The 16,781-nt window shown below is 50.7% G+C and overlaps 1 protein-coding gene across 1 annotated transcript in view; it reads right to left on the reverse strand.

Annotated features, from left to right (window-relative positions):
* GTF3C1 (general transcription factor IIIC subunit 1) overlaps positions 1–16,781 on the reverse strand; it is an 87,473-nt gene that overhangs the window by 8,704 nt on the left and 61,988 nt on the right. The window contains exons 25-32 of the mRNA XM_017534185.2: positions 15,330–15,472; positions 13,194–13,275; positions 11,246–11,358; positions 8,921–8,983; positions 7,068–7,161; positions 2,405–2,577; positions 777–1,064; positions 3–213 (exon numbers count right to left, since the gene is read on the reverse strand). Of these exons, the coding sequence (XP_017389674.1) occupies positions 3–213; positions 777–1,064; positions 2,405–2,577; positions 7,068–7,161; positions 8,921–8,983; positions 11,246–11,358; positions 13,194–13,275; positions 15,330–15,472 (1,167 nt within the window). The remainder of the gene's footprint in view (positions 1–2; positions 214–776; positions 1,065–2,404; positions 2,578–7,067; positions 7,162–8,920; positions 8,984–11,245; positions 11,359–13,193; positions 13,276–15,329; positions 15,473–16,781) is intronic.

A 16,781-nucleotide genomic window follows, 5' to 3' on the forward strand; every position in this document is an offset into this window, starting at 1 on the left:
TTCATCTGGCAGGAGTTGACCACGATGCTGTCGTTGGGGTTGAGGTTGCGGGTGCTGACGATGCCGGGGGAGTAGTAGCCCCTCATCAGCAGGTAGTTGGTGTGGGAGGCCTGGGCGGGCTTCACCTCCATGCTCCGGCGCTTGCCCCCGATGCCTTCGTCCAAGTCTTCATCTTCATCCTCATCGTCTTCTAGGCTGCCGTCCTTCCCCAAGCTAGAAGAAAATTGCCCTGGAAACCTGAGCACAGGCCAGCCAGCTGCTACTGTAGCCTGTCCCCTCCCTCGAGAGGCCTCTGTGGTTGGGCCTCAGCAGTGGCCCCAGCAGCTGTGGCCACCCCAGCATCTGGCTGTGCTTCATTACAAAGCTGGGGTGTATGGCTGCCCCAGATGCATCCCCTTCCCCACCTTCCAGCACATCCCGCTCACCCCTTGTCACATATCCACGTCTCTGTGAGGACTGTTCCTCTTGCCCGTCTCTCAGTCCAGAAAACACCCACTTCCCCGGGAAGCCCCAGTTCCGCTGCCAGGCCCTCAGGACCAATTCTCCCTTCTCTGCCCCTTCCCTGCCCCGCTGTGCTGCATCCTTCTCTTTAGTGGATTCCCATAGCACCCAGGAGGCACCAGCAGAGGATGCCTTGGACTGGACTGTAACCCCCAGTCATTCATCTGCAAAGCCCGTCCTGCAAGCTCCCAGAAGGCACTGCTGACCCCTGCTTGTCTGTCTCGCCAATGCCTAGCACGTGTCCAGACCCGATTTCGTGGATGCAGGACTCTTACCTTTTGATGACCTCATTCTCCACCATTGAGCTGTCTACCACGATGATCTGCTCCGGGATCCTGACGTCCACGGAAATAAGGCCCAGAGAGAAGAGGGTCAGGACGGCCACACAATTTCCTCCAGGGCCGTCCAATGAAAAGGCCACCATGTCATTTGTGGGCTCGTTATTATCCTGGTCTTTGAAAGAGAAACGATCAGGCTGGTCCAACTTGCCGGCAGCCCGCATTCTGTCCAAAAACTGGAATGACTCCGTGCAGATGGTGCTTGGAAACCGCCATGTAAAAATCCTACAGACAAAAAGGAAGGGCCTGAGGGGTGGCCGTGGGAAGCCTTCATTTGGACAGGCTATGAGCACACCAAATCATTGTGGTGAGAACTAACTGAAACGCCCCTCTTCTCCCCTACAGCTCTCTTTCCCATCCCAAATGAAGGCGCTGCGTTCCCAGCTAGCGGTGTGTGTGTCTCTCTTCCCCGCCCGCCTCAGCATCTTCCAGGCAGAGTCCCGTCTCATCTGACTCAATGTGGCCTCACCCGGCACTCCAGGAGGGCGCTGGCAGGCTCACCTCACCAGCACTCACCGTACACAGCTGCTGAACTAGGGATGGTGAACATGCTTTCTGTAACAACAGTCTCTGCACAAAGCCAGCCCTGGTCTGACATAAAAAGGAGGGGACACGTGTGCCTATGCTGTCTCCATGCAGTGCCTGATGAGTCACTTCCCTGGCTCTGTCCAGAGAGCAGCATGCCACAACCCTGCTACCAGGGTCAGAGGGAGGGACCCAAGGGGCCTTGTTTGCTGACCACCCCCCTCGGTTCAGACGGGAACACGCGGTCGAGCAGTGGCTCCGTGACAAATGGCCTTGTTGGACTTGGACATGTATCTTCTGCTGCCAAATCTACTTCCCAGAGGCCTGAGGGTCATTTGGGGTGAGGGTTTAAGGAGGAGAAACTGTCTACCATCACAGGGAAGGGATGGGATCAAAGAGCTGAAAGGAGATTCTTGGTATTGTCTCAGCATCTGACTACAGCCCCATGCTGACTGGAGGGTAGGCAAGGAGAATGGCGTGAAGGGGAAACCATCGAGGTGGCAGCCTGGGAATAGTCTCAGGGGTTTCCTCTGATGTGGTCAGGAGGCTGATGATGCCATGCCTGCTGCCACAGGAAGCCACACTGCAAGAGCACTTCAGGAGGAGGCCTGTCTGAATGCACCTCTGCACCCCAACCCTGCACCAGCTGCTGGTGCTGCAAATGGGCCTGGGAGGCTTCCCAGGTCTCGGGGCTACGCGGGAGAGGGACTGAGGCTAAGTCCAACCAAGAGAGTGGACTTCCAGCCAGGCCAATTATTAAATGCAACACTGATTTCACACCACTTGATGAGAGAAACAAAAATAAACTACCTGCAAAAACGGCAACGCCACCAACACAAAGATACTACCAGCGCCCACCTTATCCCCACACCAGAAAGGAAGACAGGGGCTGGAGGAAACCCCAGCCTGCATCTTGCGCACGAGGCTTTGGGGGGTCCTGGCTCCTACACACTCTCATGGCCCTGGATGTTTCCTTGGTTTCTCTTTACAGACAGGGCGTGGCTCAACCTGAGTACCCAGGGCTTCTGACAGGCACTCACCTGTAGTAGGTCTGGGACAGCTGGTAGGACATTGGCACAAAGGGCAGGGCCCGGTTCTTCTTGGGGCCCAGCATGTGGTTGACGCGGCGCCGGTTGACCAAGCTTCTTTTCTGGCACTCCATAAAGGCCTTCACGAGAACGTGGTCCTTGTACTCCCGATAGAGGCGGAAAGTCTGCAACACAGCGTGGCAAGGGTGAGTAGGTTCTCCAGTCAGCCAGGGAGAGGGCCGGGGTATGTGGATGCAGAGGCTGTGACTAATGCTTTACAGAGGAAGTGACAGACTGGGGGAGGCTGGCGTGTGTGTGTGTGTTAGTGTGTATGTGTATGGGGGGTGCTGAGGAAGTCTGCAATCCCAGGTCAGTCTGCAATCATCACGTCACACTTCCACAGACCACAAAGGACAGGGAACTGACGAGACCAGGTTTATTCACTCCAAAACTGATTTCTTTTGGATACAAAGACAGAGGAATAAGCACAGAATCATCTGGTCGACCACTCTGTCCCTTGGCCTCCCACCCAGCCCTCGGTACGTCGGGTTGGCCCTACCTTCCAGTGCATCAGGTTCGTACCATCTGCCCTGGCCCATCTAGTCCACGCCACTGCTGTTTCTCGCCATCGTTCCCAGATGACTGGTCTCCCTCCTTCCGCATGTCACCTCCCGATAACCCCTGACCATTCTCCACAGCAGCCAAAATCACCCTTCAATGCCTACATCTGACAACACATTCCTGCCCTGCCTCAAACCCCCCTCTGCAGATGCGACAACAACTGGTCCTTTCTGAGGACCGGGAGCTAGTGGGGCCCGCCTGCCTGCCACTCTGGCCTCACCTCCTCCAACACCACCCCTTGCTCACTGCCCTCCAGCCTCCTGGGCCTTCTTACACGTCTTGAAAAAGTCTAGGCATCCTGCCTCGGGGCCTTCGCCCTGCCACTCCCCTAAATCGCTGCAGGGCTGATTCCTCAACATTCAAGTCTCAGGCCAAATATTTCCCCTGAAATAACAAATTCTTCTCCATTCTCCTCTGTGGTCAACTGCCTTGCATTATCCTGTTTTATTTTCTCCATAGCAGCTACCTGAAATGATCTCATCTGCTTACTCCTTGTTTAGAAGTCCCAGGAGAACACAGATTCAATTTTTTTTTTTTTTTTTTGAGCCAGGGTCTCACTTTGTTGCCCAGGCTGGAGTACAGTGGCACCATCAGAGCCCACTGCAGCCTCGACCTCCTGGCTCAAACGATCCTCCTGCCTCAGCCTCCTGGGTAGCTGGGACTACAGGCACTATGTTTGATTAATTTTTGTATTTTTTGTAGAGATGGGGTTTTGCCATGTTGCCCAGGCTGGTCTCAAACTCCTGGCCTCAGATGATCATCCCACCTCAGCCTCCCAAAGTGCTGGGATTACAGGAGTGAGCCACCAGGCCTGGCCTTGATTCAACTCTTGCTGCTGCCACCCAGTGCCTAGGCGGAAGGAAGGAGGTGCCTCTGCTGGACATGCTATGGTGGCTTCATGGCTCAGCCTGCTAAGTCTCATGGACCTGGGCCCCGCCTAGTGGAAGAGCAGCTCAAAGGACTGTGCGGTCAGCAGAGTCTCTATTCCTCCAAGCTTCTGAAAAGGACAAGCAACCAGCTGTTCCTGGGTATCCAGCATCTGCCAGCCTCTGAAAGAGCTCCTATAGGACTGTCTCCTCAAAAGCACCGGCCAAAAAAAATCCCTCTCATGGTCTAAGGATTTTAGGTGCTGCCCCAGGACCCTGAGTGCCAGAGGCGGCTGAGACACATGGACTTTAAGTGGTTCTCCGAGGTCACACTGCCAGGCAGGGGTGGAACTGAGGAGAGAAGAGCAACCTCACCACTGCACCTTCCTTTCAGCGGAGGGACACAAGGGGACCGGAGACCAGCATGGTGGTCAGCTGGGGCTCTGGGGCAGCACTCAGGTGTTCCCAAGAGCTTGTCTGACTGAAGCCTGTGCAACTCTGCTTCCTCTAGACAACAGCCATGCATCAGTCCTGGACATGCAGACCATTAGGCCTTATGGGGAAACACTTTCCAAGTGGTGGACGGCAGAAGCTGGGAGAGGCCAACACAGCATCATCCTTCCCGAGAGCCCTGGAGAGAAGCTGCAGCTCACTCCTTGTGACAAGCCTTCTGTGACTTTGCTCTTTTCTTCCATTTGAATGTAATTAGTGAATGGGTGTATTCTCATACAATGGGATAGGAGTGGTCAGGCCCTGTGTGGGGAGTTGAGGGGTATGGTTTACCCACTCACATTTCCAAGAGGCTGGGCCTGTCACAGGCACAGTGAACCCATCTGTGGCCTTCCACTGGCTTCCCAGAACCTTGAGCTCCTCAGGGGCCTCGTGGGGTCCCCTATGGGGCTCTGACATTGCTATTGGCCTTCCAGTCCTCACTCAAGAGCCACTGAAGAAGTCACTAAAGAAGTGTCCTGCTTCCTGCTGGGGGAGGAAGGCCGCGCGGGCCAGGTGGTCTTTCTTAGGTGACTTTCCATGCCCCTGGGGGTTGAGGCAGAGTAACTAGGCCTTCGGTACTACACAACAGAGCCCAGATGCCACCTGAGATAGAACTGGAGGAGGAAAAAGCAGTGGGATAATACTGGGGACAGGCCTGGCTAGAAGGCAGGGGGCATGGCTTTTGCCATGGGGCTGGGCTTTCTAGTTTGGAGGTGGGGTAGGGTGAAAAAGATCCCCAAAGTCCCCTCCAGCTCTGAGCCACTAATGAGCAGAAGAGCTGGAAGGCCCACCCCAAAGCCAGAGGTCAGAAATTTGGACTCCTATATGCAATGTTGGAAGTTAATTTGAAAACAAAGTTGTTTTTTACCTTTTAAACAAGTGTGAGACCAACAAAATTCGGTCTGTGGACTGTTTATTTGGAACTTCTACCCTACACTATGTATGATTTTCTCTGCAAGTTCAGGCTCAGACAGGACTTTGCTTTCTTCATCTACAAAATGCTGGGGTGGCAGAGGGGTGCATGGCACTGATACTAGCCTTCCACTCCAAAATGTGTACCCTTGGCTGGATGTGTAAAACAGGCACGAGGAAATAAAACACAGGGCTCAAAGGAGGCACGGCAAGCATGTGGAAGACATTTCTTGGGCCCCTCTGATGGTCCCACATGTCCCTGCAGGAGGCACAGAGACCCTCCAGGTGATAACTGAAACAGGAGAGATCACATGCACACTCAGTCTTGGGTGTGCTGAGGCCTGGCCACAGCTAAGACTAGGGCCAGTGTGCTGCTCTGAAGCAGGGCATTTTCCTGAACCAGCTCCATTGCCCCCAGTCCTCCCTGCCCCACTGTGGCCAAAGTAACGAGCACGCGCCTGGAAACGCAACAAGCACGTGTGGTCCCCGGCAGGGTTGACACCACTGTTTCTGCAAGGCTGGCCTATAGGCCCCTTCAGGACTGGGGGTGGTGGCATACTCTTGTCAGGGCCCTACTCTGCTGCTCCTAACTGGAGTCTCTGAGGGTGGGGCTTGGGCTCCAAATGTTACAAGATCTCTCTGTGGACTCCTAGGCCATCAGGTCCTCACCCATCCAAACTCATCAGTGGGACTAGAAAAGTCCTTTGTTTTCTTATTTTTTTTTTCCCCTCATATTCCCAATCAGGTAGACTTGTTAATGTAAGCCAGGAGCAGATTTTTAGGCTTACAGATGAAATGCAAAATGAATGGGTCCTTGTTAGAATTCACTTTTGCGATGACTTGGGGGAGAACGAGGCCCTGGGTGGCAGGCTGGGGTCCCTCAGCACCTCTCTGTTGGGGTCCTGGGTGATGACTGAGCTGTGTGGTCTCAGGCATATGATTTAACTTCTCTGAACCTCAAGTGTCCACATTTGTAACAGAGTAGTAAGAGCACTGACTTCCTAGGCTCCACCGGGGGTGGGATGCCATTTCCCTTCCTCACTCTCATCTTCCTTCAGCCGCACTAGAGCAGCCGCGCAGACCTGTGTCCTCGGGAGACAGACGACTCACTGCGCACAGAAAAGGCAGCTTTCCCACCCAGTGACCTCCCAATGACCAGAATATCTTGGCATTCGTAAGTGATGATTTGAAAAGCTACGCTGTAGAGCTCAATTACTTTCTCAGTTCTTTTGCCATGCCTCATTTCCTCTCCTGCTTCATTTTCTGTCTTAAACATTAGACTTAACAACCTCAGCTCTGAGTGGGATTGTGGAGGTCACTGGATCCCGTCCCCATGCTTTAAAGACTAAAGAGAGAGATGAGGAGAAGCTGGCCAAGGGTTGCAAAGCTTCAGTTCTATGAGATGCTGAGCCCTGGAGGCTCACAGTGTGGTAATGACAGGTGACAGTCTGATGCTGTACACCTGAAATGTGCCAGGAGGAGAGACTGCAAGGTGCTATGCTGGGTGATGGATGTGCTAATCAGCATGATTGTGGCGATTATTCTGCAATGTATACATTTATCAAATCCTCTAGTTTGATATGCCATAAATATACACAATAAATACAAAGAAATAAAAATAAAAACAATGATAAAAAAATAAAGTCGAAAGACGTGTGGGCTGGCATGTTGGGGGAATCAGCCCCTGATAGCCCACGGTGGAGACCAGCAGGGGCCAGCACCTCATGAGCCCAGCCTGGGAAGGGCCCACATCCCCACCGTGCTGCCGAGCAGCCGATACCCACCTGGAATGACTGGTAGGACTTCATCTGACTGTCCGAGAGGGCCAGCGTGCTCTGGATCAGGTTCTGGAGCACCAGAAAGTGGATGTCATCCACACTGAAAGAGAGGGGAAGGCAGGGCACCATGAGGCCACAAGCACTGCCCGTGTTGGGCGGATGCAATTCTCAGGGAAGAAAACTTGAATCTCACAAAAGGGACAAAAACGCTGAAATTATTCACAAAAGAAAACACAAGTGATGGTTTCTAGGCTTTACTAACAGGTCACTTTTTGCAGGAGAAAAGTTTCTATTTAGTGGATAAGGGGTGACCTACCCGGAACGGGTTTACATGAGAACTAACAAATGTGGTTAGTACTTCTCATTTCTTTCTCTCTAATTCCAAACAAGTTTTTCTCCAAAGAAAAAAGGTTTCTCACTGAAATACAGAGCTAAAATCAAAGTGACTGTTGATTATCCAAGATGGAAAAACAAAACCTGAGCTTTTGGAACCAAGTTTTGCTTGGAAAGCTCATGGGTTGGAAGTTTAAATCCTTTCCTTGACCTACCTTAATGCTTGGCCAGTGATACTTCAGGCCAGGGGGTCAGGAACTTTTCCTCTAAAGGGTCTGATGATACATGTTTTAGTCGTGGTGGGCTCTATGGAATCTGTTGCAACTAGAGCTGACCCTTCTGCAATGTGGTCTCAACTGTGCGGATTCCAGTTACACATGGACTTTCTTTCACCTCTGCCACCCTGGAAACAGCAAGACCAACCCCTTCTCTTCCTGTCCCTTCAGTCTACTCAAAATAAAGATGACAAGGAAGACCTTTAAGATGATCTACTTCCATTCAGTGAAGAGTAATTAGATTTTCTCTTCCTTATTTTTTTTTTTTTTGAGAGAATTTCGCTCAAGTCACCCAGGCTGGAGTGCAATGGCATGATCTCAGCTCACGGCAACCTCTGCCTCCCAGGATCAAGTGATTCTCCTGCCTCAGCTTCCTGATCAGCTGAGATTACGGGTGCCCACTACGCCCGGCTAATTTTTGTAGGCAGGGGTTTGACCATGTTGGCCAGGTTGGTCTCAAACTCCTGACCTCAGATGATCCGCCCACTACAGCCTCCCAAAGTGTTGGGATTACAGGTGTGAGCTACCGTGTCTGGCCCCTTATTTTTTCAAGTTTCTTTTCTCTAGCTTATTTTATTGTAAAGTATATAGAGAGTACAGTATATAGTACATATAACATACAAAGTATGTATTAATCAACTGTTCTTTATTGATAAGATTTTTGGTCAATAGGAGGCTATCAGTGGTTAGGTTCTAGGGAGTCAGAAGTTCTATGTGGGGCCAGGCATGGTGGCTTTACATCTGTTTATTAATCAACTGTTATTGATAAGGCTTCTGGTCAACAGTAGGCTATCAGTGGCTAGGCTTTAGGGAGTTAAAAGTTATACATAGGGCCAGGAGTGGTGGCTTACACCTGTAATCCCAGCACTTTGAGAGGCCGAGGTGGGTAGATCACTTGAGGTTAGGAGTTCAAGACCAGCCTGGCCCCACTGCACTCCAGCCTGGGTGACAGAAAGAGACTCTGTCTCAGAAGGAAAAAAAAAAAGTTCTATGTGGATTTTTGACTGTACAGGGTGTTGGCGTCCTCTAACCCCTAACTTGTTCAAAGGTCAACTGTATTCACCTCTGATATTCTCACATAGAAGTAATGTAGACAACATATAGAATGGGCATGGCTGTGTGCCAATAAAACTCTTAACACAAACAGGTGGTGGGCTGGATCTGGCCCTAGAGGAACAGGCCCAGAGCAATAGGTTGTCAGCCACCAAGTTAAGTAGCTGAGGAAAAGTGACTCTATATACCAGTACTTGCCTGTTAAGTTCATCCTCTTTCCTGGTTTGATCCTTTTCATCCCCAATTGCCAAAACTCGGTACCTGCAAAAGAAACGTAAGAGCGTGTCAATGAAACAAAGCAGCTCCTCACTTGCCAAGCGGATGCTGGTTCAAGATGGCCATTTATTGGCTCGGGTGTTGGGAGCGGGGGAAATGTTAAACGCACCAAAAGTCAAGCGCTGTGCATGTGAATTAAAACAAGAATATACCCCGTTCTGCCTGTTATAAAAAGGAGGGCAGAGAGAATGTGAAATGTTCACTTACTGACAATTATGTGGCAACATGAAAAATGTGAATTGGCAAAGATCCACTGTTGTTAAAGAAACAGAATTCAAAACTGTGAGTGTGTTAGAATATGAAAACAAACAAACAACAACAAAAACAAGCACAAGGAAGAAGCCTGGAAGAAAATGTCCTGGAAATAATCTAAAAAAGTCATTCTCGTAGAATTAGGAAAAAGGTGGTTTCCGGAGGCTGGGAGGTGGAAGGGAAGGAATGAAGAAAGGAGAGATGCTGAGCAAAGGTTGTAAAGTTACAGTTAGACCAGAGGAATCAGTGTTAATGATCTAAAACTGCATGCTGACCACAGTTACATATTTTGAAATTACTAAAATAATAGATTTTTAACATTCTTACTGCCAAAAGAAGTTGGTGAGATGACAGATATGTTGGTTAGCTTGATTTTGTCTTTCCTCAGTGGACACATGTATCAAAACATCACACTGTACCCCATAAATATATAAAATTATTATTCATCAATTAAAGAAATATGAAAATCCTCAAAGAGTAGCCATATTAGGTGCTGGAATTATAAGCTATTTCCCCATTTCCTTTTTGAGCTTCATGTAATATTATTTTACTGTATTTATACCAAACAAGTAAATTAAAGAATAAATCATAGAACTGACTTTTATAAAATATGGTAAATTGGCCATTTGTAGGATATTTCTTTGGTTTCTACCAAACTAAGGGAAAAATTAATTTTGATTGCAATAGTAAATCCCTCTTATAATTTAGTGCCAAGAAAAAGAAACTTTTCAGAAACATGTGAAAATAACCTCTGCTTCCTGGGGTTCAAGCGATTCTCCTGCCTTAGCCTCCCAAGTAGCTGGGATTACAGGTGTGTGGCTAATTTTTGTATTTGTAGTAGAGATGGGGTTTCACCATGTTAGCCAGGCTGGACTTGAATTGCTGACCTCAGGTGATCGCCTGCCTCAGCCTCCCAAAGTGCTGGGATTACAGGCATAAGCCCCTGCGCCTGGCTTGGAACCATTTTCTATTTTGCCCTGCCTGCCAGAATGCTCAGGATCACGATCAGTATTAAACTGTTACACTTGCAACCTTTTCTTCTCTCTAAATGGTTCTCGGGCTCTCCTTTAAATATTTGTCTTCTTTTATGATTGAAAGTTGCCCCATAACTTTACAAAAAATATGTGGAGATACATATTACAAATCAGTAAAAAATTACGAATTTTTACTAATTTTGTTACAAGATGTAAACGGACCATTGGATTGACTTTAAACCATGTCATTTGGGAATTCTGGGGAACAGTTTACTGCAAAACAAAAACAAAACCAGAAAGTAAGTAAAGAATTTCAGCTCTGAAAACGAGTACAAACTGCTCTTCAGGCATCGCAGTACAGTAGGCGCGACAGACGTTACATCTGTAGAGTGAATGAAGGAATGAGGTCCTCAAGTGAAATGCTGACAGCAAGGGTGGAGGTTATCAGTTCACAGGCAGAACTGATGAACGCCATCATTTTATAGGGAGAGATTTAGAAACACAGTGGCTTGAGGGACTTTTTGGGTGAGGATGGTAGTGAGAAGGGGTCTACATTTGGATGATGCCAAGGAAACAGGCCTGGTTCACAGAACTTAAGATTTTACAATTGTATAGTGTTCTGTGTTCACACCCAAGAATGTGCCTCCAGATGCCACGTGGTTCCAGACCCTCCTACATTCAAATCCAGGCCCTGGTGCTTACAAGCACTGTGACCTTGGGCACATTACTTACACAGGAGTTTGCTCATAGGTAGAGTAAGCAAACTCAGCAAAAAGGACACCAACCAGACAAGGAGGCCTGAAGGACTCAGTGGGAGAATGAATATAAGTGCCCAGCAGGGTGCTAGGTCCCAGTTTGTGTTCAAGTCACCCATGAGAGGAGAGACAGCAAGGCCACTGCAAGGCCAAATGCAGCCAGGCAGGCACCGTGCACTTCCCGGATCTGCTGATAAAGGAGACAGGGCTGGCCTTCTCCTCTTGCCCTGTGAGGGCCACACGGAGCCATCCCAGAAGTAGCTTACCTGGCAAATAGCTCCTGGAGTGTGTCTGGGATTTCAAGGTTAGAATTCCTCAGGGCTGAACTGAACTTCTCTTTAAGCTTCTCCACAAATTCTTTAAACTCGTTGGCACAAACCTTTCAATATGAGAGCATGAGAGGTTAAGCCCTTACTCTTCCTAGAGGGAGGTTTTGCTAAGATGCACCAAGAACAACTTGTCACAAACTCCTGCACCAGTTAGGTCCAAGAACCACTGACCAGGCTGCCTCCCTTGGTCACCTGTCATCTGAGAAGCTTGGTCTCTAAAGGAGGCAACAGACCCTCACCATTACACTCAGGAAACTGGGGTGCCTGGTGCCAACTAACCCACCGACAGCCTCACACCTGCATTGCCGGCACTCTCCCAAGCCCCCAGTGAGAAGACTCAAACATGTCCCGCACGATGCTCCCCTTGCAGCCTCCCTCCTCCCAGGCCTGGTGCTCCCTGTTTCACCCGTGTAGTCAGCCTCCTTCCTCTGCTCCAGCCTCACACTCCACTGGTGGCCCCCAAATGAATTCCCTCCTCTATATGCGCACTGCAGTCATCTCAGTCCAGACCCAGATCTGAGGAGCAAGCTGGACATGTCACCTGGGGTACAAAGCGACAGGGTATGCTCTCACTCCTCCCTGGCCTGGTGGCTGTGCAGGACACGGCTCCTGCTGCGTCTGGCTGCTGTCCTGATGCTGCACCCACCAGCCCACGCTCCTTCTCCCCTCACTGTCGCTGCCCCAGCTGCCGTTGTTTCCAGTCTCGCCCAGTGCTGACACCTTTGCCAAGCCCGCTGGCAGACACCAGGAGTCTGTGGGTCACCTATTCCATTCTTCCCCACGCTTTCTGATTAGCCAGCCTCAACTGGCTGTGGGGAGGGGGGATGCCCAGCCTCCTCGGATATACCAGGACAGTCTAAGCCACTCATGGCAGCCTGGGTCCCCTGTGCTGTGTCCCACTGTTGCCCAGCCACGTGGCCCAGGTCTGCCGGGGCTCCTGGGAAAAGCTGCCTGCTGATATAAGGGCCACGTGGGTCTATTGCAGCCCCTCTTCCTGCTCTGGGATTCTGTTGTGAGGACCTGAACTCTCATAGTCAACACTTGCAACCAGGATGTGACTGGCACAGGATGGAAAGCTGACCGCTGCTGGAGGGGACTGTGGCGGCATGCGCCTGGGAGTCTGATGACAGCTCTGCTCCCCTGCACCAGCCCAGGACTGCCTTCCCTCAGCTGCTAGGCGTTTGGGGAAAAAAAAAAGCATATACTCCTATTAGGTCAGGTTTTTCTGTCACTTCCATCCAAAAGCATTGCTGAGCCTCCTCTCCCAACCTCTGCGGGCCTGTACCTTCCTCTTCCAGGAGCTGACTGCACTGGCCTGCAATGGCCATGGACGTCTCTGTCTGTCCCACTCGCCTGTGGCTTCCTTAGGGAAAGGGCTGCCTCTCCTTGTCCACTGGCCTTGCCTGGCACAAGTCCTACCACACATGCTGTAGAGTCCAGGGTGTGCACAAAAACCAGAGGTGAGCAGCCTCTGGGCTAAAGGGCAGGAGTCTGGTCAGCAGACGGCTTCCTTCCTTGTCAGCCACTGCCCTGGCCTATCTGGACAGAAAATTCAGAAAGAAAACACACACCCTGTCTGCAAACTTTCTAGGAAGCCTGTAATTTCTGAAGAGATGTTCTATTTTCTTAACAAAACAGGCCCAAGGCACAACAGCCCTTCAAAGTGGCATGTCAGATTCTAATCATCTTTAAAAATGGGTGCTTGAAGCTAGATCGAGTGAAGTCCAAAGTCAGAGAGCTGACTAGGCGATTTCCCAAGTAAGAAGGAAAAAAGAATCCACGTTTCTAAGGCTGGCAGGGGCCCTGTGGGACGAGAGGAGGTGACTAAAGCCTAGATGCCCCCATCTCCCAAGCAGGCTGAACCCTACACCCACATGGGGCCTACCTTTGGATCTTCATAGTCACCTCTTCGATTCATGAAATCTCCAACGAGCGCTTTATCCTGATACACCTCGGCCAGGCACACCCTGCAGGAAGAGGGGACAAAGCTGGAGTCTGGAGCTGCAAGGATGCCCGCATTCGGAATCATGAGAGTTCCATTCCCACGTTTCTGGCCTTGGCTGACTGTGAAGCGTGAGTTACTCATATGCCTGTTGCACGACTGCAGCTTTTACAAGTGAAGGATCTGGGGTCAGCCAAGCCTGACCACAGTCAGGTCTGTCTGCACTTCACACTTGCCTTCTCTGAACTTCCGTCCTCCATGGGTAACTGAGAACACTGAGTCCCACCTGCCGCTCGCAGGATTTTGGCCAGGACCATATGGGCTGATCCACGTGAAAGTGTATCATACATTTAAAAACATCAAACAGGCTTTGGAGTTTATTATTCTTAAGCTCTCTCATCTACTGCAAAGCAGGAGGTGTGTCCACTCACATCTCCATGGTGGAAGGACAGCCTGACTTGCCCAAAAGAAAATGAAGGGGAAGGTGACCAGCATTTGCTGGGCTCCTGCCCGCCAAGCACGGCTGCCTTCCTAAAGAGCTTGCCAGGTAGAGACTCATTTGATTTACAGCCTGGTAAGGTAAGGGTACTCCTTGAGGTCACACACACAAGGACAGGACGGGAGGACAGATATGGCTATTATCGGTACTCTCAGCCTGGTCAGAGGTGAGGAGTGCCTCCGTGTGGATAAACCCTGTCCTAGGTCCCACAGCACTGGAACTGGCAGTGGGGACTGCCCCTTGGCCTGCTCACTCCAGAGCCCCTCCTGTTCCACTTTTCAGTAGGAACATTCAGCAGCTGGAAAGCCTAAGTTGCAGACCACACTTCACTGCCAACTCAGTCATCCCGGACAGCTCACATCCTCTCTCTGGGCCTGTTTCTATTTCTGATATAGGAGTTTGGACCGGGCGATCAGAGCCCTTTCAGATGGAAAGTCTAAGATTCTATGCATAGGGGAAAGTGGTATCACCCCTCCATAACCAATTCAGTGGCTCTCAACTGGGACGATTTTCCCCGTAGGGGCATCGGAGACACTTTTGGTTGTCACGATGGCAAGGGGAGGTGTCACTGGCCTCTAGTGGATAGAGACCAAGGATGCTGTTAGCATCCTACAATGTACAGGCCAGCCCCTACAAAAACATGAAATCATCCACAGCATCACAGAGTGCTGAGAAGCTCTGTCTAGAGGCGAGTTTCCTCTGCAGTCCAGGTAGCCTGTGGCCTGGCATCAACTTGCAGCCGAGCCCTCTGGCTGACTTGTGGCATGAACCACCAGCTGGTGGAGGCGGCTCTTCTCAATGCTGTCAGGCCTCCCTCCGGCCCCACCCACTCTCACGCTGGCTGCAACACTTGGGCTCCTCCCTGCAACACTCGGAGGCTTTCTGGTCCTCCCTACTCAAGCCTTCCTGTGAAAGGAGTTGCAGGAGGAATCTGGTGGGACTGACAGTGGCTTTACAGCCTTGGCTCTGAGAACAGATGGTGGGGCAGTCTCATTGGCAACAGACAAACCATGGGTGGCTGCTTTGTGGCTCCCAGGCAACTGCCATCCCCACACATCTCATGGCTGGAGATGCTTAGGGAACACCCAGCTCTCATTCAGCTCTGCTAACAACATGGCAGAGGGCATCCTGTCCAATAAGCCCAGGGCCTGCCTAGCTTGCTGCTGGAGGGAGCCACCAATCAGAGCTCTCAGGAGCTGCTCTGCGGGCCGACAACAGCAGGAAAAGCCAGCTTCTGCCTCCACCACCTGCTAGGCACGTGGTATTCAGCGAGTCAGCCTATCTAGTCTCTGTTTCTTCATCCAAAAAAGGGTTAACAGCACTTACTTCTCGAGGCCGCTCTAAGGTCCAAACAACACCCTGCACGGGAAAGAACCCACAATGACGCCTGGCCCTCAAAAACTCAAGGTCCATCACCCCACCAGACTCCAACACTTGGACAGCCCATCAGACACCTTGGTGCGCTCCAGCTGTGCTTCCTGCCAGACTCTTAAGCAAATGGGATGAAGGGAGAGTAAAGAATGAACTAGAAGTGTTGAGGTAACCATGTCCCAGAAAGATCGGGCTTCATTGAGGCTTACTTGTAGTTCAGGTAGGCCTGTGGGTTTTTGACTATGTAGCGAGCTCTTCGTCCGACGGAATGAGATGTTTTATCCAAAGACTCTTCAAACGTGGCATGCAAAATGTCCCGTACCACCTGCCAGGTGACAAATGGGCCCTTCACCTGGATCAAATGCAGAGTCAAAAAAAAGTCAGTATCCTCAGAGCCCACATCATGGGGCATTACAGTAAAAAAGTAGAAAAAATGTGTTTTGTGCAGCCTTCTTCCTCAGAGAATCCCCACAACTGTCACCTCACAGTGACATTTACTGAGCCCACCATGTGGCGGACACAGGGAGATTCTGGCCTCAGTGTACTCTGGCAGGAAAGAGTATATTCTGTCAAGTGCCATGTGTGACAGAGGTGCCCAGAGGGGCGGGGGATCTGCCTGGAAGGGCGCTGGATTGGGGCACATCATGGGATGTAAAGTGTGTTTAGTTAGAGGTCTTAGTGTCCTAACTACACATCCTGTGTGCTCAGAAACGTTCTGTATGTTGTGCTGGTATGTTACGCTACTAGAAACAGAACGTACAAAATTAGCAGACCCAGGAGAACGTCTCGGTCAGTAACACAGGAAGGCAAGGCTGGCATTAGGAAGCAGCTTGATGACAAGATTATTTTCTCACATCCCCAAGAACAAGGTGACCCAGGAAGACTGTAAGCTCTGGTGAGTGGCGTGGAGAGTTCACCAACACTGACCTATGCAGGACCTCCTGCCTCTGCCAGCTGTACCAGGGCTGCAGCAGAGGAAGGGAAACCTCCCCTATCAGCTCTGCAATGACAAAGCCGCTGCAGATGCAGGGAACAAAAATAAGGGATGGCAACACGTCACCTTTCAGGTTCTTCCTTGGAAAAGAGGTTGGGTTGGAATTCAGGAGAGGACTGAGGGATGAGAGAACAGGGGACAGGCGGTCAAGACAAGGGACCTACTAGTTTGCAGGCAAGGAGCACCCGGGCACAGGGCCCCAGCTGGGTTTCTCCTGCCTGGCCTGGCTGAGACCTGGCACTACTGCCTGGAAGGGGCCCTGGACTGGACTAGCAGAGCTCTTTCTCCTGGAAGGCAAATAAGAGGTCTCTCTGCCCTGAGGACCAGCCACACCAGTGGGCCAAGAGGTACCAGAAGTGACAGAAACAGCATGAGAAGTATCCATCAAGAACAGAGAACAGGGTAATTACATCCAATTGCCAGATCATTCCAGAGGTGATGGGCAGTTACAGGAAGCTTTTCTGGCAATGAAGGTCGGAGGGATGGAGCAGGACAAGGTTAGACTCCTGGTGAGGAGAGAGAAAGAACAGCTCTGAACTAGTTTGTCTGTAACTAGGCAAACATTTATATGTATCCGACTGAAGGCTAAAAAGAAATGTACAAAAACAGACTGGTATTAATTTGTAGGATTAGCTGTGCACGGCAGGGTGCGCCTGTAGTCCCAGGA

This window comes from Cebus imitator, unplaced genomic scaffold (assembly GCF_001604975.1).
Source record: "Cebus imitator isolate Cc_AM_T3 unplaced genomic scaffold, Cebus_imitator-1.0 Scaffold85, whole genome shotgun sequence".
Taxonomy (NCBI): Eukaryota; Metazoa; Chordata; class Mammalia; order Primates; family Cebidae; genus Cebus; species Cebus imitator.